The 25541-nt window shown below is 36.8% G+C and overlaps 1 protein-coding gene across 1 annotated transcript in view; it reads right to left on the reverse strand.

Annotated features, from left to right (window-relative positions):
* Positions 1-383: 383 nt before the first annotated feature.
* Frem2 (FRAS1 related extracellular matrix 2) overlaps positions 384-25541 on the reverse strand; it is a 166064-nt gene continuing 140906 nt past the window's right edge. The window contains exons 12-24 of the mRNA XM_027928932.3: positions 24135-24265; positions 21973-22131; positions 20277-20580; positions 18093-18224; positions 17471-17802; positions 7742-7934; positions 6286-6390; positions 4715-4842; positions 4481-4615; positions 3632-3758; positions 2618-2805; positions 2240-2386; positions 384-896 (exon numbers count right to left, since the gene is read on the reverse strand). Of these exons, the coding sequence (XP_027784733.3) occupies positions 384-896; positions 2240-2386; positions 2618-2805; positions 3632-3758; positions 4481-4615; positions 4715-4842; positions 6286-6390; positions 7742-7934; positions 17471-17802; positions 18093-18224; positions 20277-20580; positions 21973-22131; positions 24135-24265 (2594 nt within the window). The remainder of the gene's footprint in view (positions 897-2239; positions 2387-2617; positions 2806-3631; positions 3759-4480; positions 4616-4714; positions 4843-6285; positions 6391-7741; positions 7935-17470; positions 17803-18092; positions 18225-20276; positions 20581-21972; positions 22132-24134; positions 24266-25541) is intronic.

The following is a 25541-nucleotide window of genomic DNA, read 5'->3' on the forward strand; positions in this document are numbered from 1 at the left end:
TCACACTAACATAACAACAACGGACTTCTCTTAAACTCAGGAGAGAGTCTGTTAGCACCTTTGAATTTGTTCATCTCTACAGCAGAGAGAACATGCTGGGAAAAAAAAATAAAAGAAGAAGAAGAGAAAGTACATTCCTTGCTGTCCATCCATGGCTCTGTGTGTGAATACATCACTGATACCTTCTGGCAAAATAAAAGATGTGGTCTGAATTTGTCCTTGGATGTACAGAACTCAATTAAAAGACATTAGTACAGTTGGGTTCTCTGAGCAGCTTCTTCATCACACAAACCCCCAATTCTCTGCTGTCCATCAGAAGTATTGGGGGTTCTATTGTCTTTCCTTAGGCATTTGAGGAGACGGTTGAATTCTAGCTGCAACGGTCACACCTCTGAGCTGTCGCTATGGTGGCTCTGTGGGGGCATCATGGGCTCGCTGCTGCCAGAGCCCTTCGGAGTGTCCTTACCCCTGACGCTTTTCTTGCTTTTGCACATCATCGCTGCAATGACAGTGAGGCAGATGGTGAGTAATCCCACCGCGATGCTACCCACGATGGTGACCAGACTGACCTCAGAGCTGGGACGGTTGAGCTCCCGGGGTAGGATGCCTTCGGGGGGGACTCTCCCTGGGGGGGTCTGCCTCTTGTTGGTGCGGTCCAGGGCAATGTGCTGGATGTTTGTCCCTCGGTTGTTTTCAGCACCGATGTCCCATGCCAGTGGGGGTGCGCTCCTGATCTCTCTCTTCTTCCGGCTCCCGGTAGTTATCTGTGGCTTCCCTTGATGCACCAGAGAGTGGTACTCATACTCCACACTTCTTTTGCCGATACCTCGATTGGTGTTGTCTTTTGATCTTACTGTATAGATTGTGTGTATGTACCATTCTCGGCCCAGAGCAACCTGGAAAACAGCCCTTTTGGTTAGGAAATATGAATCTATGACAACCTGGTTCATGACTCTTTACAAGAGAAATTAGAGTAGAGATAATGAAAAAATGTTAATTTAGCCTGACTTAATTTACTCAATACTTTTTGAGAGTGTAGAGGTGCAAGGCTCCAGTGTAAAGCACTCTGCGATAACTTCTGGGCAACTCAAGGAAGCGTGCACTGGTGAATATGGTATTTGCAGTCACAGAATGTGAGTACTGTAAAGAAATTTCTTTAGTACATAGTCTAGCTTATTCTTTTAAAAACGAGCAAAGAAGAATACACAGTAGATCAGTGCCTTGATCAATCTCTCCCAACTAGTTAGTGGCAGAATTAGAACCAGATCTCAAATCTGACCCTCTGTGCTCTTTCAATATGTGTTGCTGCTTTTTTACAGATAAGACCACAGTGGGGAAATATTAACTTTTAAGCTTCTCCAGGATCTGGGAATAGGAGGGATTTTCTGATGCCTCTTTGAAGCATTCAGGATTTAGAGAAGTTAGATGTTTTGAGAGATAAAAAAAATCATATTTTGATCTGTTGTTTGAAAAGAGTCAGAATAACAAATATGCTTTCTTAAGATTCCTTCCTTAGGTTGAATGAGAATAACATTCTCCCGTCTGTGTAAAAATCCTGCCTGCATGATTTTCAGTAACTATCCTGAAGGGTGTACTTGCTCCCCCAAGGATTCACAACCCCAACACATCTCTGAATTTGTTGTGTTTGTATTCTCAGTGTTGTTAGGACAGCCTGCCTCTCTCTGCACTCTTGTCTCAGAATTTTTTATCTTCATGGATAGAATCTTTGAGAAGGGAGATCTTGTATATTGTGCACAATTGTTTTTTTAAATACATTTATTCAATCTGCTGTTTATTTATTTATTTTTTATGTGGTGCTGAGGATGGAACCCAGGCCCTTGCATGTGCCAGGTGAGTGCTCTACCACTGAGCCACAACCCCAGCCCCACAATTGTTTTTATGAGCCCATCAGTTCATGCAAGATCACTCTCAAAAGTTGGCTGTGAAAAGTCCCGAGGAAGGAAATTTTCAATAAGAAAAGCAAACTATACAGTTGTCTGACTTAGCTCTATATTCTGGGCTGAATAACAGTCTTCATTACATGTAGTCTTAAAATAGTAACACATTAATAGAAATAATAATAGCTAGAATTTATGGACTGCATTATCTTAAATGTTCCCGTTCACTATGTACAATATTACTATTACTTCCATTTATCTAGGAGACATCTGAGGCAGAAATGTCAAGAGTCTTGCACATGGGAATTCAACTTTTTAAAAGGAGCTTGTTTGGGGCCTACCTGAAAGAGTGGTGTTGAGTCGACTTTAAATCCATCAGAGCCAGGCTGATTCACTAAGAGAATGGCTTCAGGGTCATCCACTGCCAGTTTGGCATTAAAGAGGACATTTCCAAAACTGGTGGCTTGTGTCTCTGGTTGAGCTTTGTCCTTTGAGCAATAAGGAAAGTGATGGTTGCTATAGACAATGCCAATTTTTGCAAAGGCTGATAAGTTTTCCTATTAGTTTTGTGTAAATACAAAGCTTTTTAAGCTTTTACAGATCGACATAAAATGTTACTATTTGACTTAATTTAAAAGGATGATATTGTTTTAAAGTATAAGACCAAAAGGCTTAGAATTAAAAATCTATCTAGCTCATGTTTGGATGAAAGCACTTACCACAATTTTAAATCTATACAGAAGTGAAGGAGAGTCGGCTAAACAGCCATATTCTTCATTTGTTGGACTGTACTTGGGGACATAGCCATCAGCTCCAGTGCATAGGAAAACCTTCTCAATGCTGCAGTAAAAGGAGTCACCCAGATTCTGGACAGGATCTACCATGACACGACCATAAATTATATCACCTGAAACAGACGTGGCAATGTGATTTCTCTCCTGTGATAGGATGACATCTGCATGATGCTACAGTTTATGACAATAATGACCCAGAGATTATTTCCTTTGTGTCTGTCATCAAATATGGAAAGCCTTTCCGTGTTAGGATCTGGTCAACTCCCAGGTCTCCAATAAGACCACTTTGTGGAATGACCGAGGCCGTCTAGAGAGGTAGGGAGCCTCCGATGCTCAACCACCAGTGGGAATAATCTGAAAGTCTGGCCTATGATTTGATGTTCATAACATCCCCTTGTGGTTAAAGTCCAGTTTACGCAAATTAATTTTTTAGTGGGTGAGATGTAGACTCATATACTATAAAATCACACTGAAAAAGAAAACATCAATAAACAGTCTAATTAACTTTATTTGCTTTGGAAAGAGAGTTTAGTGAAACCCCCTGGTATTTAATCACACATTTCTCAGTAATTACTAACCTCTTGGGTATGCTAGGTATTTTTCTAGGTGCTGAGTCTATGCCATTAAAAAAAGATGGGAACAATATTTTCTTGTGAGGCATTTACAATCTCATGTAGCGGCAGTATTTTAACTTGTGAAAACTGAAAAAAAAAATTCAAGAAAAACCACAGACTGCTCTAAGTGTACAGAGGCTAAAAACAGAATAAAGACACCATCCAGTGACATCTGCCCAATTTCAGTGACTCCTCATATCTGCCGGAGTGATGAAGACTCGATTGTATTCTTACCTCCACAGGAGAGGCTGTAATTTTTTTCCTCAAACACAATCCCAATAAAGCAAGGACAAACACAGCAGCCCTCTCATTTGTGAAGTAATACCTTCTGCAAAAGCAACATCGCTTTCTTGCCCAAATCCCATGGATCCGTCAGACAACCAGAGACTCTTCTTGGAGAGTAGGTACATCTGAGTATTCAGGCTAAATTCAGCTGCCACTGGATCGCTGACCTAAAACCAAGGGTAAAAGCCCTTTTATGCATTCTTGATGGTTCTGAAGATTCACAAGCACACACCATACTGTTCACATACACATTCACTGTATACTGCCTTGTAGAATACTAAACACCATGCTGCAATCTCCATATCCAATCAAGTCAATTTAGGGAATTATTATGTTCATTTTTTTCCTTCTTGAAAAAGCAAAACTATTGGGATTAAATCATTTTTTTTGAATGGGGCTAAGTAGCATTTCTTGAACTCATTTCTACTGGCATATTGGGGCATACAAAAAAACCTGTAAATATCATGGTTGGTGGAAGATCAACATTTAATACATAATAACAATTAGGTACTTTAAAGTGGTTTGAACTATAGATTTCATTCTCCTTGAAGACTAAGAATGAGATGTAGATGGGCAGAACTCTGAGAAAGTTCTCAAATCTCTGAGGTAGCAAACTGCAGGAGCTGACAAGATGAGATCAGATAGGAGAAAAATCACTCCTGCATGAACTTAATCTATGGATTTCAAATCTAGGACCAACAACAGATAAAATTCAATTCAGTTTGCCTTCTTTCTTCCCTTGCTTCCTTCCTATGTGACTTACTTTTTTCTCAGACAGAAGCATTAAAGTCATTCATGTGTGAAAAAAGGAGTAGTGATCAAAGTAAACCATGACTTTAATGAAGTGGGACTCCACAAGTCATGGCATAAATAACCCTGTGAAACACACCTGTTGGAATCGGATGTCAAGGTCAAAGGTGACAGGCTCTCTGGGGTTGCAGGTGACTGGCAGTCGGTATTCCTGATTGGATGGGGTGGTGCATGGCACCAGCTTTACAGTATAGGTTCCCGAGTAGTCACGTATCTTTGAGAAGGAAAGAAGGCATTTATATAGTTTTCACTTAAAAACTCAAGGTGCAATCTGAAGGCAGCAGAAAAGGAAAACTAAGCAAGCCTTACTTACTGCAAAGTCAGAGACAAAGCTCCATTGCTGGATTGGCTGGTTATAGGTTGGTTCACTCCTTACAAGGCGGAGGGAAAAGGTCAGGCCTGGATGATCAGCTGACAGGATCATTGAGCTGGTAAAAGATGCTAGGGAAGTGCCAACAATAACAACAATTCAGTGGTTACATTGAAAGAGCGCACAGCAGTTTCATGTTCAAAATACCTTACCACATATTATTTGCTTGTATTCTTATACGTCTGCAAAATAGTCAAGGTTGGTATGATAATCTTCATGTTGCAGGTAAAAAAAATTGGGCCGAGAGCAATTGTGTGACTGTCCCAAGCTCATCACACAGAGAAGGTGTGGGACTTCTGATTGTTAATTCAGTGTCTTTTCTGCAATGATTTTTCTCAAAAGGTAATTGTACAGAAATGCTCGAATTGCTCAGGACTACTTTCCAGGGAGTCAGTGCAGAGGGATCAGAGTGGCTATGAATGTTTTTATTGTGCACCAACGTTGTAAGCTGAACTTCAAATAGTCTGTTAGCATCTTTACAGCTGGGCAACCCCAATCTACAAATGGGATCTAAATTTAATTAGATTGCATGCAACTGAGGCTAAACAAAGATTCAGTTTATGAGAAAGGTGGACCCGGGGAAGGAACTGTAAAGACCAGGAAATCCTCCTTTTTCAGAACTGTCAATTACAATAATGCAAAATGATTCCTTTTGGTTCTTTCTTGTAGCTCAATCTCATAAAAATACAATGAACCCTCTTTATTTGCCTGCATATTCAGCTCTGATCTCTCTTTCATTAGGGCTTACATCCTGAAAAGGGAAGGATATGGAGAAGGAAAGTCAACTAATTTTCCTTTCTAATCTGACAGAAGTTGGCACTCCAGTTAAATACGCAAACCAGTTTAGTATGGAAAGTCAAATAGGAAAACAAATTATTTGTAATGAAATGTCCTTTTTAAAACAAGAAAACGTGGGGATTCACTGACTGCAGCCTCACTCATACTCAAAGCACTGTCCATCACATTGAGTAAAATTGCCTAGACAGTCCTAGCAGTTAAAACATCTGAAACTTCAGTATGAAAGTCAAGTACCACTTCTGGCTGTCTTATAAGGATTTCTCACAATACCTAGAAAAGGGTTATAAATGGAGAAGTGTTTGCTAAATGAATCATCTGAAATTTAAAAGGAAATCTATCTATCTATCTATCTATCTATATCTATATCTATATATATATATATATATATATATATATTTGGCACAACAGAAGCAAAGTGGGGAAAGGAATTGTCATCCCCATGTTCTTTATATAAGGAAAACACTACTAAACATGAACTCTGTGAGGTTCCCTTTTACATTCCATTATCTCTAAGAGTCTGCATAATGATAATTTTGTGAATGATGAAATAGCAGCAAACAATTATCAAGCCTTCAAGGAGATAATTGCACATATAAAATTCACTTGAAATTTAGGGCTTCAAAGCTAGCAGGCAAGCATGTCGAGACACGTGTGAATATGGAAACTTTATCTCTTTCTTGTGTGGGGAGTGACTACTAATGGATAGTGGGGCTTACCGGGATGTGACAGCACAAACAAGCCATGGAACTGAGCCTGGGTCTTGAAGTTCACAGCCAGGCGCCCCTCTTCCCTGATGCGCATGCTCGTTGGGTAGAGAGACCCTACAATGGAACAGCACACAGAGTGGAAATACAGGTGAGCAGAGACTCCCAATGTACTGATTCTTTCCAAAAACAAATTAAAAATTTTCTCATCTTTAAGCACAGGTGAAGGATATTAACAGAAGAAATCTGAATAATTAGAGAGATTTCTTTATTTTCTAAAGAGAAAAGACATCTAAAAGGGAGGTGAAATGAATTAGGTAGTGTCAGTTCATTATGAAACACACAGATTGATTACAGTAGAAAGGTTTTTTTTTTTTTTTTTTTTTTTTAGGTTTAGTCTACAAAAATGAAACTGTAAATTGAGAGACACGATAAACTTGTCAAAATCATATAGAGCTTTGGACATCTAAGTGGAAATGGGGTTGTGTTCTCCAAAATGACTGCAAATTTTACAGGCTTAAAGAAAACTTTGATGCTTTCCCAAGACATTTAATAATTTGGCAAAATTTAGTTCCACATATAAGAAAGAAATGAGATCCTTATGCACACACTGAGAACCAAGGGAGGATCCTCATTAAGATTCACTTAAATATCCATCTAAGGTGAGATGTGGAATTAAAATACTGGACATATCCTGGAGTGATTCCTTAGAGTGATCAGGTTACTTTCACATAGCTTTATGGTTATTTTAATCTGACCAGGACAGTATATTTGTGATTGAGTTATGCTACCTACTCTGTTTTCTTTCTGGCTAGTAATGCAGTTTCAGCACGAAGCTATAGACATTCATAGAACCACAACAATAAGGTGTGTCTGAAAAGAAAAAGTCCTGATCTACAAGGGAGTAATTAACTTTAAGCTGATAGACTTTGAGTTATTATTCTCACAGAGTTTGAAATAAAATTTTGCATCTGCCAATGGATCTTAAGCACTCAAAGACTTGTGTTTTAAGATATTTTGGCTAAAATATCACAGAATAATAGAATTTTAAATAGGCTAAGAGATATTAGAAGTTTTGTGCATCCCGGAAAGGTTAAACGATATACCTGAAATCACACAGCTAGTTTCTCCATCCATTTTCTAGAACCCAAGGGAAATATACATCAATGGCTAATCATCCAAGATGGATTGTTGGAGTAAAACACCCATGGAATGAAGAAAGTTATATTTAACGGTCACATATACAAATTCGAGTCATTGCTATGATTTTATTAAACAAAATTCTGTCCACCACAAAATGGAAATAACCTTATTACCGAATAGAAAAAGAAAAAAAAATATTGAAAGTTGCTTCTATGTTCATTAGCTATAGTGAACAAACCAAACCAAAACAAATAACCCACACTCACTTCTCTTAAGTAATTCAAGTGGGTAAGAAAACTGTGGAGTGCCTGTCTGATGTACGCACCTTGGAGTTCGGCTCCTGGTGGGCTGCCAATTCCATTGCTCCACAAGATGGCAGTGTCATACACAAAAGTCAGACGAAGCTCCGACTTCAAATCAAAATGCTGCCAGCCACCTACTCCCACTGGGGAGTGGAACACGTAGGAAACATACAGAGGAACTCGAAGGGTCACGTAAGACTGCACTAGGTTTAGGACCTGAAACAATAAAATCATATCTGTCAACACGATGATCCTGTGTCAACTAGAGGAGCTGATTTTGTACAAATCATTTTCTCCATAGACTTAACTGAGGATTTCACATAAGTCACTGAGGAAAGGAAATGACAGCCAGCATTCATTCTGTAACACTGTTTTCCCCTCTCTTAACTTTGGATCAGTTAAACCATTGTTACTAACCACCTTAATTTGCAGCAAAGGGTATGCAAAAGAAACGCTTAGGATGAACATTATTTTGAGCATAGTATGCTCAACACAGTCCTTTTGATTTTGTAGCAGCTTTATTAAGATAGCTCATATTTCGTATTGCTTAAAGTGGAAAAATCAGTAGTTTTTAGTATATTCAGGGAGTTGTACAAGTATCATCACAACTAATTTTAGAATATTTTTATCACCTGCCCAAAGAACCTGGTACCCATCAGCAGTCCCCCCATCCCCCAATCCCTTCTACCCACAGTTCCCAAAACACTAGTCTACTTTTGTGTCTCCATGCATGGCCTCTTCTGGATTTGGCATAAATGGATTCATACAATTGTGTGGCCTTTTGGAATAGACTTCTTAGCATGTTTTCAGGGTGGCTATGTTTCAGCATGTTTCAATACGTCATTTCCTTTTATAACTGAATAGCCGCCCATTTTGTGTATACATTATATTTTATTTATTCATTCATTAGTGGATGGGCATTTGGGTTGTTGTCAGTTTGGGGTTATAATGAAAAATGCTGCTGTAAGGTACTTTTTTTTTTAATTAAACAGAAGGAGATGAGACAAAGCAGTGAAGATTTGTAAACAAACATTTAATAATGACATGGGACATTTAAAATGACCTAAAAATAATTAGTTGCAAAAAAATAAATAATTAATTTCAATAAAGTGTCTTTATAGTTTTCCTCTTCAGATACTTAGCAGGTGGACTGGGAGTAGTGGAGGTTAAAGTAATATTTATTTATTGAGCACTGATCACATTTCAGACAATGTACTAGATTCCCCCCCCCCAAAAAAGCTATTTAATATTTTCACTCTCCTCCCTAATTATAGTTATGTATATGTGTGGGTGATTGGATGGGTGGATAGGCAATTAATAGACAGAGAAAGAGATAGAAAAATCCTCTTGAAGAAATAAGATACATTTCTCCCAGGATACTTTAAAGGTCCTGAATGGCCCCCACCAAAATTAGAATCCAACTTCTGGTCTATGCTTTTTCTACTCTTACTATGATTTAATCACATTCCAAACAAAGCTGACAACAGTCCAAACATCATCTAACAAAAACTATCATAGCTAATTCTCTGAAGAACAGCAGGACAAACCCGACTATTATCTTCTCTGCAAGTGGAAATGGACTTAGGTCAGGTCACACTCTTTAGAAGTTCAAATCCAGCTGTGAGATAATAGTCTCATTTTTTCTATGCCAAGCTGACAAGAGGAATCAGTACCCAAGTGAGCAAATAATTTCAATCAGGAAAACTCTAATATGGCATGCCACCATGGAGTTAATAAGTGAACTCCTCACGTCACAAAAATGATCACCGGAATCACTAATACAAATATGTAAAATGAGAACCATCAACCAATAAGTGGATTCCCAGCTATGTAGAAGCTAACACTTCCCATTTGCTATTAATCTGGGCAGCAAAGTAGGTTCCTTGCAAAACAAATTCTGTGAGACACAGTTTTCCAAGAGTGGCAGTGTAATGGAGGGTAATTAAGTCAATCTGCGAGAAGTGGTCATTATGATTCATATTTCTTCCTGAGGTTTTCAAAAGCAACCAGAAATTCAGTTGTGAATTTCAAATTAAACTTTATGATTTTTGCCAATGGTATACTCTATCCACCAACCATTACTCAGTGTATTATTTTGAAGGGAATTGTTAACATTCACTTGCTATGAATAATTGGGATAGAACTCCATGACTAATTCTTAATTGATTTTGTTTGATTCTTATGGTGAATTAGACTTTGATCATCTCAGGACATGAAATTAGCATCTGATTGCATTTTCTGATTATCCATGGCCAAGTCTTCTTTCTGTCTACTTAGAATCTCTGTCTTGAGGAACTGGAGCCTAAATGGAATGACCTTGATCCTCCAGGTCACCTGTTTTGTTTTTTTTTTTAATTGAAGCATGAGATGTAATCAATTTAACTTTAGATGTCAATTTAAAGATAGTACTCAATTTCCTTTTGGCCTTCTGTAACACAGGAATTTTTAAGGTATTCGTTTATATTAAAAATGGCAAATCTTAAATGGAGACACAGTGAATGATTCCATGTGTCCTTGCTGACCTTTGAAGCTTTTTCAACAAAGGGAAACAACACTTTATATACTAAATTTAAAAAGAAAGTGTAGAATCTAAATGCCCTGGAAAAGGTAATATAAATGTCAAATTTATATTACTATTACTAAGTAGCAAGTATGTATTTGGGGAGTATATTATCTGCCTAAGAGAATGTCTGCTAATCAGTGTGAGTTGCATAGAGAAAAGGACGAACAGAAAGAAAGACTGTGTCCCCAAAGAAAAACTGTACTAGTAATATTTTCTGAGGTGGGAACTAGTGTTAAGGAAAATTGCAGTAGTTTTAATTCTTCACTTATTTTGGGCATACAGTTGTAACTATCTAACTTACATTTTAAACTTCTCATAAAATAAAATATGATATATAAATGTGTGTGTGTCTGTTGTAAAATTCTCATATAAGTAAACATACAAGAAGTATATATGTATATGTACTAACATCCAAGTACATACACCAGTGTTGTTCCATAAAAATATACTATGAGTCACAAATATAATTTTAAATTTTTTCATAGCTACATTTGAAAAAGTAAAAAAAAAGGTGAAATTAATTTCAATTATATAGTTAACTTAGCCCAATATATCAAAGATTACATTTTAATATGTAATCAATGTAAGATAATTTTTGGTAAGATATTATACATTCTTTTTTATATGAAATCTTTGAAAGTTGGTATGTATTTTACCTGTACCATGGCTGGGGCTATCAGATTGGACGGTGCAGATGTAAACATCTATCCTCAATTTCTTCAACTACCTCACACATATTCAAAATAAAAATCATTTAAAACTATTTTTACCAGTAGGTACATTCTGCACCTTTATCTAAGATAGGTGGTTTGTATTTGCCTCATAAATTGAAAACTAACCTGATCTGAGGGCTATCACTGCTGGGAATTTTCCACTGGTTGAAATATCTTTCTGTTGCTTCTTTGGTTGCCAGAAACATCTACATATTGCATCAAGATGGTGGTGTTTGTGAATGTGGAAAAAAAAGTTCATCAATTTCAATAACTCAGGTCTCCAGGTATGCTTAGATGCATGGTTTAGATCACCACTTTCACAAGTTAGAATTCTTAACCATGTTGTATGAACAGCACACATCTGGGAAGTCTTGGGAGAAAGACACCTTGGCTTTTGTCTAATTACCAGACTTTCTGAAGGTCTGTGTATCAGAGAGGCAGGTGAAAACCCTGGAATAGGTGTCAATATTGGTCCACAAATTCTTTTGCGGCAAGGAGCACTCTATGGGATAGTTAGGATGAAAGAATTATAAATGATTTAAATGACCAATAACAAAAGGAAGGTTGAATTCAGTGTGATGGCACACTTCCAAGGTGAAGTATCATGTAGCTATCAAAAGTCATAGATCTGAAGAATGTTCCTTGTCGTAGCAAAAGCTCATGTTAGGTTAAAAAGCAGAATACAAATGTTATAATAAATATTATGCCACTGCACTTAAAAATGTGATGCATATTAAAAGGAGATTAGAAAAATATGTCTTTGTACAGCAATAGTGGGATAATAGGTAAGGTATTTTTTCTTTCTTTATACCTTTTTAGTTCCCTAGATTTCCACAATGATATTACTTTCATTAAAACACACACATGGTTAAAAAATTAATTGGTAAATTTGACAAAACAGGAAGCAACACAGAGAGTTTGTTAAAGTTATACATTTTGGATTTCTCTTGCTATTTCTTGCAAAATGATTTAAAGCTTATACTTGAAAGAGAATCAGTGTACTAAATGCAGAGTAATGGGATGAAAACAGATGACCTCAATAAAGCATATTCTAGCCTCAAAGTCCATGTTTGAAAATCAAACACACCAGTAAAAAGAAGGTAAATTATTCATCAAACAAAGCAACTAGAATTTTTTTCTTTACTTTTCTAAAATCATGTCATATCTTCTCACAAATTCATTGCAATTTCATGTCTTAAGTACAAACTGTAACTGGGTTGCATTTCTTCAGCTTATTCATACACATTGAACCATGTTATCAGTTGATGTTTACCTAACAAGGTGAAAGTTAAGATTCTTACCTTGCAATATAGCTCATAAAAGGTAAAATGAACATCTTTTATTTTTTAAAGAACTTGTTTTCATGAGAAAAATCACAAAAATATCCAATGCTTTTAAAATCTTAGTTTAATGTTAATAACTATTTTGCATCAAGAGTGTTTTTCATTGCATACCCAAACAACTTTATTATTATCATTTTTTTAATGAAACACAGGGCACACATAAAGGTGGAATCAAATAATTTGTTTCATCTACATTTTTTCCTGTTATGGCTCTGCTTTTATATTTTAGAAACTAATGATTAAAAATTTTAGAACTTCAAAATTTCATTTTCTTGGCAAGTAGAATTCTTAACTTTTACACAAGTAATGGTCTGAGTCTTTTCACTTTGTATCGTTGAAACTGTAAGCTCTGTCTAGTGTCCTCTCCTGGTATCTGATATGTTCCTTGGCACAGATTCGGCGTTCATGGATAGTTTCTTTAATGAATGAATGTACAAATGAATAAGATGGCCAAAGCTGATAAAATCTTGATAGCAGCAGCAGATCATTGTAGTCAGACTACATAAAAAAGTCGAACTTCATTGCAGTTAACAGATAACTATCCTGGATTTTCCAGGTGATTTCTTCACTTTGGTAACTCCTTTTTATATGATAAATAATCTAAACTGGGTGGTTGATGAAGGCAGAAAACGCTTTTAGAATCTGTCAGAAACAGATCTCTAATCACAGACACAGAGGCAAGAACTTGGCAATATTTTATGGTGCTAGCTCTAGCTACTAAGAACACATAAAGAAAAAAATCAGTTCCCCATCTCATAGCTTCTGGCAGAAGCAATTACAGGTTAATAAAAGTTGTTTGCACAGTGATTACCTTAATCTAAAATGCCAAGTCTGGGCTGGGGATGTGGCTCTAGCGGTAGCGCTCTAGCCTGGCATGTGCGGGGAGCTGGGTTTCATCCTCAGCACCACATAAAAAAATAAAATAAAGATGTTGTGTCTACCTAAAACTAAAAAATAAATATTAAAAAATTCTCTCTCTCTCTTTAAAATAAATAAATAAATAAAATGCCAAGTCTAAGAAAGGACTAGAAAGGGAAGTAATGTCTGCTAGGTGCTTGGCCACGTCTTTGTGGCTCTGCAGAGGACAAATAATACCTGCTTGTGCAGCTTACAGGGAGGCTGATATGAAGCTACTCAAAAGCACACATCATGCACACTCAGAGCTCTAATTTATTTTTGCCTGTTTTCACATTCAAAATGCATAAATGTGAGAGGTTGGAAGACTTTCATGAAATTCTAAAGTAGAATCTATTCTCTGCACTTTTTTTTTCTTCAGGTGCCATCACATGAAATATGTCTGCATTTAAAATTGAGATGTTTGCCCTTAGAGGATCACTACTGTTGGGATGTGGGTTTGCTCCGTTTTATCAACAGTGGGTGTGAACATAACCTGGTGCATATTTTCATGATTGCTAACGGGCAGCATTCTTGTATCAAGAACAAAGGGAAACATTCATTTGGCTTCCTTGAAACCGCATCTGTGACCATATCCATTCTTCACACTCACTCAGTTAAATACCCAGATAAGCATTATGATGTGGTTACGAGCCTAGACTTACTAGCTACATGAACTTGAGCAAGTTATTGAAATTCTCTCTGCTTCAGCATCTTATCTGTAAGGAGGGGACAAAAATAGTACTCATCTCAAAGGGTTGTTGTGAGATTAGCATGAGTGAAAATATACAAAGTATTTAAACGAATGGTAGATTCATAGTAAATATTAAATATATGTCAGCTATTATGATTATTATCATTTTTAATTGATAATACTATTATTAGATATTTCATTTTCTTCTCTAGAACCCAAAATCTAATCGAGGAAAAGTAAGAAAATATCTCAGCAGGTTAGCTTTTTTCTACTTTAATTTTTATTTTCTACTCCTTTACCTATATGCAAGCAATATGTATGTGTGTTGTAGGGACAATGTGGGAGAATATCAATGGATATTGATAGTGGAGAAATACAAGTCAAAGCCCAAGGAAGAAAGTAGGGGCAGGTGGGTTGTGCATTTCTATGCTTCAGCCCATAGCAACATGTTTTAGGAGCTTGTTTTTCTAGTTAGATTAAACTGATCATTTTATAATTTCATAACAAGGCCCTGAAATCTCAATGAGTTACACATAATCTGTTCATCTCTATGATGTTGATCATCATGGTGTATGCTATTAAATTTATTTTCAAAAATGCCTACATAGAAGAATCCCTTCAAAAGGAACTTATACAAGCTGGTTATCTACTGCAGAAGGTAAAACAAATTAGTTCAGAACTGGGTGCTGTCACAATTCTCATACCATGCTTTTTCGTTTTCCTAAGTATTATGTCACATATGCCTTTTGATCTGGTGGAATGTAACTGAAATCTATAGTTGCCAGGTGGCTTAACTACAGAAGCAAAGCAATGACTCTTCTGGTCAGTAGAGGTCATGAGAAGAAAAAAAAATGTTTTAAACTTAAAGAATTCAATAGAGGAATTGGAATTTAAGAATCAAGGAAAGAAGAGTCAGTTTAGGCGAGCATTTTATATAGTCTGATGTGTTCTGACGATGAACACTTACAGGGCAAGCTCTGCATTCAAAATGACCTTGACACATTGGAGAACTATACAGACACAAAGTAATAAAGCTTAGGCAGGATAAGTGCAAGGTTTTAAGTAGAAGAGACTGGCTGAGTCACTTATATAAAAGACAAGATAATGTTGCCATTTTATGGAGAAGACAGAAAACATTCCATGACTTGACCAATTTCCTGAGAACAGAGCAATCAGAAAAGAAAGCAGAGTGATTCAATAATGGATTTAAAAATAGGCTCTGTGAGGAAGAGCTAAAGGAACTAGAGAGATTTGATCTACAAAGGAAACTTTTTGAGATAGAGTTAGTAAAATGAACCTTTGTTTTTATTCTGGGGATAGGATATTTTTTCTTTACTTTTTTTTTTCAGGTGACAAAGACAGGTTGGGGAAGAAGGAAATGAAGAGCTGTCATTTATGAGGGCTTAAGTAGCTTGCCCAAGAAAACATAGGAAGAATATATTAGAACCAAGTTTGGGTCTCCATTAGATTGATCCCAGTATCCAGGTTTTGTACCACTATTTCAGGTTGACTTTATGTTGGTGTTTTTATTAGGCGTTTTCCCTTATTTGTGCAAGTTACCAAGTTACTGCTTTTAAAGGAAGCTGTTAAGATGAAGTCTCACGACCTTGAGTTCAAAGGCTCCAGACATCACATGTGGCTGCTCAATTCAACATCAACACCAGCTGAGCTTGTCAAGTCCCACAGCTTTGCCATGGAATTAAACTGATAGTGAGTTATCACTGACTTTTCTTTTTCTACTACTCGTTTTATATTTTAACACCTTAGGAATGAAGCCCAAAGGAATTTAGGTACTATCGATTCCATTATGAATTGAGCCTCATCTTGGCTAAATCTTGAAAGATATGTTATATTCTGCATACCCCTCACTACTTTAATGCACAGACCTACTTTTATAACTCTTTATTCAGTTCAAGTAAGACAGAGCATTGCTTTCAGTTTAAATATGCATCACAATCTTAACCTATACTCAACAGATTTAGATGTTCTATTATAACCCCAATGGAGACCTTGCTTTCTTATGATTTTTTTTTAAGTATTGGGGATCAAACCCAGGCCCTCCTGAATGCTAGGTAAGTGCTCTTCCACGGAGTTACCTCCGTAACCCTTCTTTTGTTTTTATCTTGCTACAAGGTCTCCCAGATTTCCCAGGCTGACTTTGAACTTGGTATCCTCCTGCCTCAGCTTCTCAAATGGCTGGGATTAAAAGACCACACACCCAAACTGACTTTTCCTTGTCATTTTAACATTTTTTTTGATGATGGTGGTGGGAAGAGGACTTTGTGTGCAAGTGTGTATTTTATGCACAAATGAAGAGAAATTGTTAATTGTAGTGGAGAAACAACAAAAATGTTTAATGAAAATGACTTTGACTACTAGTGATGGAGACATAAAATAGAGAAAAAGGGGAGACAATTAGAAAGAAAAGAGAGGGGAAAGAAACAAGGGGAAGAGGAAGAGAAAGAAGGGGAAAAGGAAAAGATAGTAAGGAGGGATAAAAACTGGACTTATACTTGGGATTGTAAATCCTCATTTTAGATGATGTATGATACAGTTTTGTAGGCATCTATACATATATACCAGATATGACAATGTATACTTTAAGAGAGGTCAGTATTTGATTTTTAAATATCAGAGTTGTATGCAATTTCAGGCAATGGTTACACAGTGTTCTTCCCATACAAAACTAATGCTGTCTCTTATTTAAAAATGTACCCAAATGACTTAAAATTAGCATATTGCCGTGATGCAGCCAACAATGATGTTTATAGCAGCTCAACTCACAATAGATAAACTATGGAACCAAGTTGCAAACTGAGCACTTATTTAACCTAGGTGAACTTCAACAGATGAATGGATAAAGAAAATGTGAGATATAAACTCTTCCATGTACACACATAGACACACACACATACACACACACACAAAATACCACATGATGAAATACTACTCAGCCTTAAAGAAGAATGAAATTATGGCATTTGCTGCTAAATGGATGGAGCTGGAGAATATCATGCTAAGTGAAATAAGCCAATCCAAAAAAACTGAAGGCCAAATGTTTTCTATGATATGCAGATGCTAATACACAATAAGGAGAGAGTGCCAGGGAAGAATAAGTTACTTTAGATTAGGTAGAGGAGAAGGGATATGGGGGTAAGAAGGATAGTAGAATGAATCAGACATTATTACCCTATGCATATATATAATTATATGATCGGTATGATTCTACATCATATACAATCAGAAGAATGAGAAATTATACTCTATTATATATGATGTATCAAAGTGCATTCTACTGTCAGGTATAACTAACTAGAACAAATTAAGAAAAGAAGGAAAGAAATACATGCATTTTGACACAATGTTCCAGAAATAGGCATGGGTTTTCATGTCATCCTTGTCAATTATCTGGTCCCACTTGTAACTAATGACCTCCATTATTAAGACTAGAGTTAAGATTTAGCTAAAAAAAAAAAAAATTCTATTAACAGAACAAACCAGCTGGTTTATGCAGTGATGGAAGCTCAGAAGTTAGAAATCTGTACCTGTCCGTCCGTTCCAATGGTGCCTCCGCAGTCAGCAAGGAGCTCTGACATGTCATAGTAGCTGACAAACTCCCACAAACAGGCCTCTAGGTTGAGGTTCCGGTAGAAGCGTAAGGTGCCGTTTCCTCTGAGAGGTGAGCTGTACTGGTAAGGATATGTCTCTCCAATGACTTCTGGATTTTTCGTGGCATCCGTCAGGAAGCCATGGTGGGTCTTCACCTCAGTGTAGTCCAGGAGGTTGGAGCACTTGTGGTTCCCAACTCTGGTGCCGTCGGGGCTGAGGGTCAGCTCGAAGTTGGAGAGCTCTCTGGTGGAGATAACGGGGAGCATGCCTACAAGGGAGCGTAGGAACCAGAGTTTTGTCTTCTTGTGTTTGGAACTGTGTTAAATTTATTGGATTTTTGGAAATGTGTTAAATTTATTTAATTCTAAAGAGTGCTGAAATTGTCCGACTTTTCAAAGCCGGGAGGAAAGAAGTCCAGAAAGTCACAAAAGGATTTGAGGCTCAAGTTGCAAACTGAACACTTTTTTAAGCTTTGTTATTTAGGAGGTTAAATCAAATAAACCAGATAATGAGGAGCCCAAAACTCTCCCATGGGGCTCGCTTACCCAAGTCACCTACCGTCTATGTGTGGCATGGTGACTGTGAGCTTGATAAGGTTTGAGTAGTCCGGGTCCTCGGGGCCCGTGTAGCGCAATTTAGCTGAGAATGGTTCAGCCCCCACTACTCCAGGCACACGGGGTTGACAAAGACCTGGAGGAAACCAAACACATTTATGCTGAAAGAAGATAATATCTAAAAAATATTTTTAAATAAATGCTATTATTTTTCTACATACTTCACAATTTCCTAGGGACTACTAGTTAAGAATGTGCATTCCAAGGAAGCTGAACACTACCAGGTGAGAGATCATCACAGCACACAGCTGAGTGGCCTCTTTACATTTTAGAGACTTTAAAAGGTTTGAGAAAAAGCAGCTGTTATTCAACATGACTTAATATGCGCCAGTCATTTTAGATCATGAACATATTCCAAAAATAATTTTAAATATATTGTACAAACAGAGATAGTAAAAAATGATTGAAAGCCAGTAGGAAAAAAGCATATTTAAATAAAGCAAATTTGAGTTTTACCCTAGAATAATATCCTAATGATTAGTTATAAAGTAGACATAATTTCCTAGTGAATAAAACTAAAAATGTGCTCTTTTTTTTTTTTTTCCATCCAATGCCTAGGATGGAACCCAGAGTTTCATCCTTGCTAGGCAGGTGCTTGAACACCGAGCAACATCCTAGACTCTAAAAAATGTTTTAATTTTAAAAACAAAAACTAACATCTCCTTAAAATCAGAGAGCAGATTATATATACCGCAGGTTTTTTCTCTTTTTATGTTATTTGTTAGCATGTGAGACCAAGATGCTGGATTTTAATTTCAAGAAAACTGGGAAATATACAACTTCTTTTCTGTTTGTACATAACAGAGAAAATAAATAGGCGTTTATTAGAATAGTGGTAAAATCAGAGGTAGGCCCCAGAATCTGGGCTTTCTATTTTCTTAATGAGGACACTAATTTTAAGGTACTGTTTAATTATTTTTTTGAACCAAAGAATAGTTCAATTTTAAGAGAAATTTGAAAATCATACATCATAATCCATTTAGAAGAGAATGTGAATTATAAGTGATATCATATCAACAAAATATTTGATCCTGAATATATAAAGGTAAAAAGTGGTACTCTGGCATATATTACTTTTGTTTATCAGCAAAGGTACTTGTAGTATGTGTGTGCGGGGGCAAACGGGGTGCTTGGGATCACACCCATACTAAGCAAGCACACTACCACTGGCTTACATTCCCAACCCTAAAATGTGTTTCTGAATGCTGTATGTAAATAGAAATTTTAGAAATTGAATCATATACATATAACTTAAAAAATCTGATTTAGAGCTGGGGTTGTAGCTCAGTGGTAGAGGGCTTATCTGGCATGCGTGAGGCCTTGGTTTTGATTCCCAGCACCAAAAATAAAATAAACAAAATCTAACTTAAAAGTTCTTGTGCAAAGTGAGGAATTAGTTAATAAAGTGGATTTTCTGTCTTTCCAGTGTTCTCCAGCCATATCCTACTCTCTATCCCTAATGCATTCTTAGCTCTAGTTCCAAACACAACCTCTCTTGTAATAAAAATGTATGAGCCTGCGCACACAACTCTCCACCTGGACTATCTTTATCTTCCTGTTCCCAGAAAACTCCTATTCATCCAACAACCGGCTGAGCTCCTTGTATGACACAGAAACCCCCCGTTTAGACATGGCCCTTGCATCCCATCCTGCTGTGTCTCGATCCTTCCTCCTCTTCTCTCATACGTTCCCCCATTTCTCTTCTGGTCACTCCTAGAATTCCATGTTCTTTCATGCTTCTAGAAGTCATCACTTCTGTTTCCAAAATTCATTTTAAGCTTTTCCTCCATGAGGAGGCTTTCCTGATCCACCCAGGGCAGAACTAATCACTTCTGTATTTGCATTACAGTGTTTTATCCAGACTCAAATTTATCTGTGTCCTCAACATTCCTATGGACTCCTGGAGGACTAGGATCTTGCTTTCTTTTCTTACATCACCCAAAATTGCTCACAAAATGAAGGACAAATAACTTTTTCTGATGCATATTTATATAAAAAGTAGATTTTCATTTGGAAGTAGAGTAGTATGGAACACACTGGACATTTGGAAAAGTTAATAATCATGTATTAGACATATGTAACATTCCACATGTTCCGGTGATCTTCATGCAAAACACCAATGCCTCACCTTCTTCCCTGGCAATGGTAACGATAGGGCTCGTCAGCTCCAGGCCTTCATTCCCGTTGGCGTTCACAGCACGAGCCGCACACTGCACCCGAGAGCCAGGCTGAAAGTATATGGAGTCTAAGGTGATCATCTTGGATGATGTAAAAAAGGTATCGAAGTCCACCTCTCTCATGGGGCTGGTCACACCATCAGGGCCAGCAGGAGCGCTAATCAGCCATCGGTAGCGGGTCAGAGTGTCGTTGATGTTCTCACTTGCACAAATAGAGCCCGTTTTATCGTAGTCTGAATATTTGGGGTTGCAAGCCTATGAAAACAAATATTTGCATCAGGACCACAGTACACAACAATGTGGACATCATTCCTTTCAAGTCCTCTCAATCCTGGTGTTTTCAGTGCTCCCCACCCCCACCCCCACTTCCATATGCTGTTCATGTCCCTTCCAAATTTCTATTCCCGGTCATGATAGCATTTATGAACTGTTAAGCTTGATTTCAAATGGCATATGGGACTTTTCCACCTGTAAGCGGATACATGTAAAGTATCCAATCATATCATCTGGAACCCTCAGAGTGGTCAAATTATCCTTATCTCCCCCCACCCCCCAACTCCATAGAAAAGGTGCTGAAGTCCATATGTCCTGCGGGTGACTGAGGACCGTTAATCTGCTGTTGGTAGGTGGCTCCCTTCCTTCCTGCCATGTCCAGTGGATTAGAGAGTCTTATTATTCTTCTTTTGCCATGACTCTTACATTGGTTTCTTCCTTTCCATTCCCACCACCACCTCCTCATCTAATTCAGCTCTTTCTTTCCAGTCAAGTGACACATTACTAGCCTGCTAACTCTCCAACATCTCCCCTCCAATCATGAGGTCCTTCCATGAAAGAGCTCCCTGCTATCCAACCAGTGAAGTTCATGTAGAACCTTTATAATTTGGCACCAAATGGTTATGTATGCTTTCTTAATACAATAAGCATTTATTGCCTACCTATTAAATGTGGGTTGTTACAACAGGGCTGTTGTGATAATAATAAAAAAAAGCAAGTCACAGTTTTTGCTCATAAGGAGTTTATAATTTAGAGTCCAGGGAAGGCAAATAAAAAAAAGTAATGATGACAGGCCATTTATTCTGCTCTTCCTCTGGCTGTAGTATGTGTTTTGATCACTTACTTTTGAATGATCTTTCTTGAAATTCTACCTGACCATCCTAAATCTTCCTTAATATATGCAGCTGCAACTCTACTTCCTAATTTGCATCATTCCTATGATAATAATCACATCTTCTATTAGAGCTACTGTCTTATTCTTTTTCTTCTTCTTCTTTTTTTCTTTTCCTGAAGCGCTAGGGATTGAACTCAGGCCTCATGCATGCTAGGTGAGTACTCTACCACTGGCTACACCCCACCCCTCTTTTCCTTTTTTTTTTTTTTTAAAGGATTGTGTGTCAAGTTCATGGTTTACCTGTTTTTCTATTAGTGACATACTCTGGGCTCCTACTTGATGTATATATCAGTTAACAAAACTTTATTAGATAAAGGAAGAAAAATTGGAGCTTCATTTAATGGATGTTGTCTTTTCTTCTTTAAAGGTCAAAGTTTAAACCTTGGAGTATTTTCCCACTTTTACTTATGATAATAATGATTAAAGTGTATAATTATTATGATTAATTATAATTTCACTCGATTTTGTCAACTTCTTACTGTGACGCAGATGATGGGATAGCCGGACACAGGTCCTACACTCTCCTTAGCTTTGGCAGTGTCGTCATACATCAGCAAGGACACGATTTGAGGGACAGAAGGAAAAGTGACATCTGCCATGCTGTTCATTTCTTCTATATACACAATGGCCTTGGTCACCTAGAAGGAAAAGATAATAGTTTGATTAGTGAAATATTAGGTGAAACTTTTGGTGCTTCTACTATTCAGGGCAATACTCATGATGCTGGGCAAACTCGTAGGATCATGTTGATGAGAACACTGGAGCCACACCCCCTGCAGAGTGATAGAACTGGGTAGTTAGTGGCATGGGGCCCTGACACCTGTCTCTTGTCTTTTGGCTCCTGTGGGGGACACTTGTTCTTGGGGCAGTAAATCCAGAGGTTGATCAGTGGTCCCTGAAGTATTTGGGGTCCAAGTTCTTTTTCCCTTCTATTGTGATGATAGTGCTAAATCTGTCCTGGGGTTGGAAAGTGAAAGTTCTAAGAAATCAATTATTTGACAGTAGGAGGAAAGCTGCAGACACCCTGAGTGAAGGGAAACCCTCAAGGTCATGGGATAGTGTAGGACATGATGAAGTGGATACCAGTTAGAAGTAAAAATCGAAATCAACAAAGGCCAGAAGGCATTTCCTGAAGCCCAGAGAGGAGACAGAAGCCCAAAGGGAAGATGAGTTCCATACATGAGGAATCTGAGCGCATCTGCACTGGGCAAGGTGACAGAAACATCTTGCTATCAATGCTCTGACTCCCAAATAACTTCCAGTGTCAAGTTCTTAAACCTAACCTTATATGAATAGATGCTCTGTGGCTTATAGAACATTTACATCCCACAGAACCATTGCAAAACAGAAATGTATCTAACCCACGTGACCTGGTGAGCATCATAGTTTAGCAGCAAAGTGCACTGCAGAGACTCAAGCTGTTCCTGATCACTTGGGAAAAGGCAAAAGTCTAAATTTGAAGTATGAAACTACTGAATGCATAACAGTTTTACAACATTGTAAATTCAAAAAATTGTTAAGTTGAATCATTATAAATCAAGGATTGTCTATGTACCTTTTTTTTTTAGTTGTAGATGGACACACAATATCTTTATTTAATTTTATGTGGTGCTGAGGATTGAACCCAGTGCTTCACACATGCAAGGCAAGTGCTTTACCACTGAGCTACAGTCTCAGCTCCAGGGATTGTTTATGTACTTTTAAGAGAAGCTTTTATAACTGGAAGTGATTTTAGTCAATCTCTATTTCTTTCACTAATCCATAAAAATAATAATAAAGATTCATTTTACGTGTAAAGACATAAAAAATGTTTGATAAAGATTTTTCATCCAAACTTCTTGATTACAAGAAAAATATTATAAAAAATATGACTTGAAAAAGAGTAACACAATGTAGCAGAAACACCTCCAAGCAATAAAAATGATAAAACGATAAAAGGTTTTAAAAAATATTTTTCTCAATTTTCTCCAATTTGACTTCATAGTAATGAGGAAATAAATAATAAAAGCAATCGAGTGAGTTTAAGCCTAGATTTTATTAAAATAGATCTGTTCCTAAAAGGACATGTAATTTAAAAAATTACTTTCAATGTAGAAGTCAGAATTCTGTGGAAATTACAGTGGACTTGAGGACATCTGGCTGATGATACAATATAAATTACATGAGTGTACAAAACCGGTTTTAGGACTGTAACATTTTGGACATGAAACTCTGAGCATCAAATTCTAATCCAACTAGGAGAAATAGGTGGGAATTTTAATGGTCAGTCAACTGTTTTGTGGGCTAGAATGTATGCTTTAATGAGTTATGGTGCTGAATTAATATCTCATCTTTGTACCAAGATGATGCTGTTTCTCACTTTTCCACGTTCAGTCACTACTGAGTGACATGGGAATGGTACAGGGTATGATATGGGGCTCAGTGACCCCATGCCTGAAATTTCTATAAACATGATTTGTCAAAAACTGAGAGAATTCCCTGGTTATGATCTAATCAGAACAAAATTTATTTCAGAGGGGAAAAAGGATTATGTACGTCCCTTTCATGTAAGGCTTGTACAAAGTCTCATTAGTTTATTGTACACTATTTGATTTCTTCAATGTGTTTGTTGGCCATGAGTTATAAACATCAAATCACTCACCTGGGTCTCTGCTATCATATTTTCATCAGGTTTTAAGTGAACAGTGAAGGCCTCTCTCATCTCTCTCACCCCATCGAAGATTACTTCTATTTCAACAATGTGCTGGGTTTCTCCTTCCTTAAACTCAATTTCTACAAATGCAAAATTACAGATTTAAAATTTTTGAATATGAGTAAGAAAATTTTTAAACAAGTCTTTTTGACTGTGATATACAATGAAAAATACACTTTACCTTGTGATCCAGTAAATTTGTGTGTGTGTGTGTGTGTGTGCGCGCACGTACATATAGGTGCCAAAGCACAAGATTAACAAACATCACTTATTTTTTATATTGTACTTTAATATATTCTGTTCTGTCCTACCTTAATCTACCCTAATCCCCACTTCTCTACACAAAAGGAAGTCCTAATTGTATATTTCTTCTAAATTGATTTGTTGATTTACAATTTGAAAAATAATGCTGAGTTATGGTGCAATTAATAGTTCTTATACTGGGACATAATCAGACAAACTCACCTCTCATTTCCCAGAATTCCTAAACCAATAGCATCAAGGGTATAATGGTGTGTCAGTAATATTTAACTTTACATGTATGTAGACAAGCTGGATAAAAAATTGAGTTTTCAAATGTAATATAAAATTATATTTCAAAAATATTTCTTTTTTTTTTTGAAACCTAGAAAAGTTACTACAGATAAATGTTAGTGACTTTTTCCCTCACCCTTTTCCTTCTCACTAAAGAGAATTGCTTTATTATTATGAAAGTTAAATCCAATTATCAGAATCCTTTTTTTAACTGTTTCTTTACAAATTTAAAAATTTTCATATCATTGGATTTTATTGAACTCATTATTGTGCCATTGGCCATATGTTAAACTTGAATACACAATTTTGTTGGCTTTTAAAAAAATCTTTCAAGAAACTGGTTTAGAAGAAAAAATATAAAGAGTATAAAGCATAATCATTCAAATTAGAGGAGATAAGAGTTGCTTTCTGATGTTACTGTATCAGAATCCTGTCAATTATAAATTTATAAATCTATCAGTTATAAATTCTATCAGTTGTTATAAATTTAGAGTCTGGCAGGAAAAAAATGCAACTCTAGAATATTTTTTTTCTACTTCAATTCTTTTATTATCAATGACAAAGAAAACTGTTTTCTTTAAAATCGCATTTGTGAGTCAGACCTCTTTACAGTTAGCTCTGTTTCTAGAGATGGCATCCCCCATGCCCTTGCCCCATAGCCCTAGCATGTTCTTCAACCCATCAGTCCCAGGCTTCTTAGACCCTGAGAGAATTTATGGTTCTTGTTCCAGGGGATGAGAATTAATTCTGGCCCACTTATTTGTTTTTAACTTTATTTTTTTAAAATAAATTTTATTGCATTTTTAATGTATACAACATGAG

Source organism: Marmota flaviventris, chromosome 4 (assembly GCF_047511675.1).
Source record: "Marmota flaviventris isolate mMarFla1 chromosome 4, mMarFla1.hap1, whole genome shotgun sequence".
Lineage (NCBI taxonomy): Eukaryota > Metazoa > Chordata > Mammalia > Rodentia > Sciuridae > Marmota > Marmota flaviventris.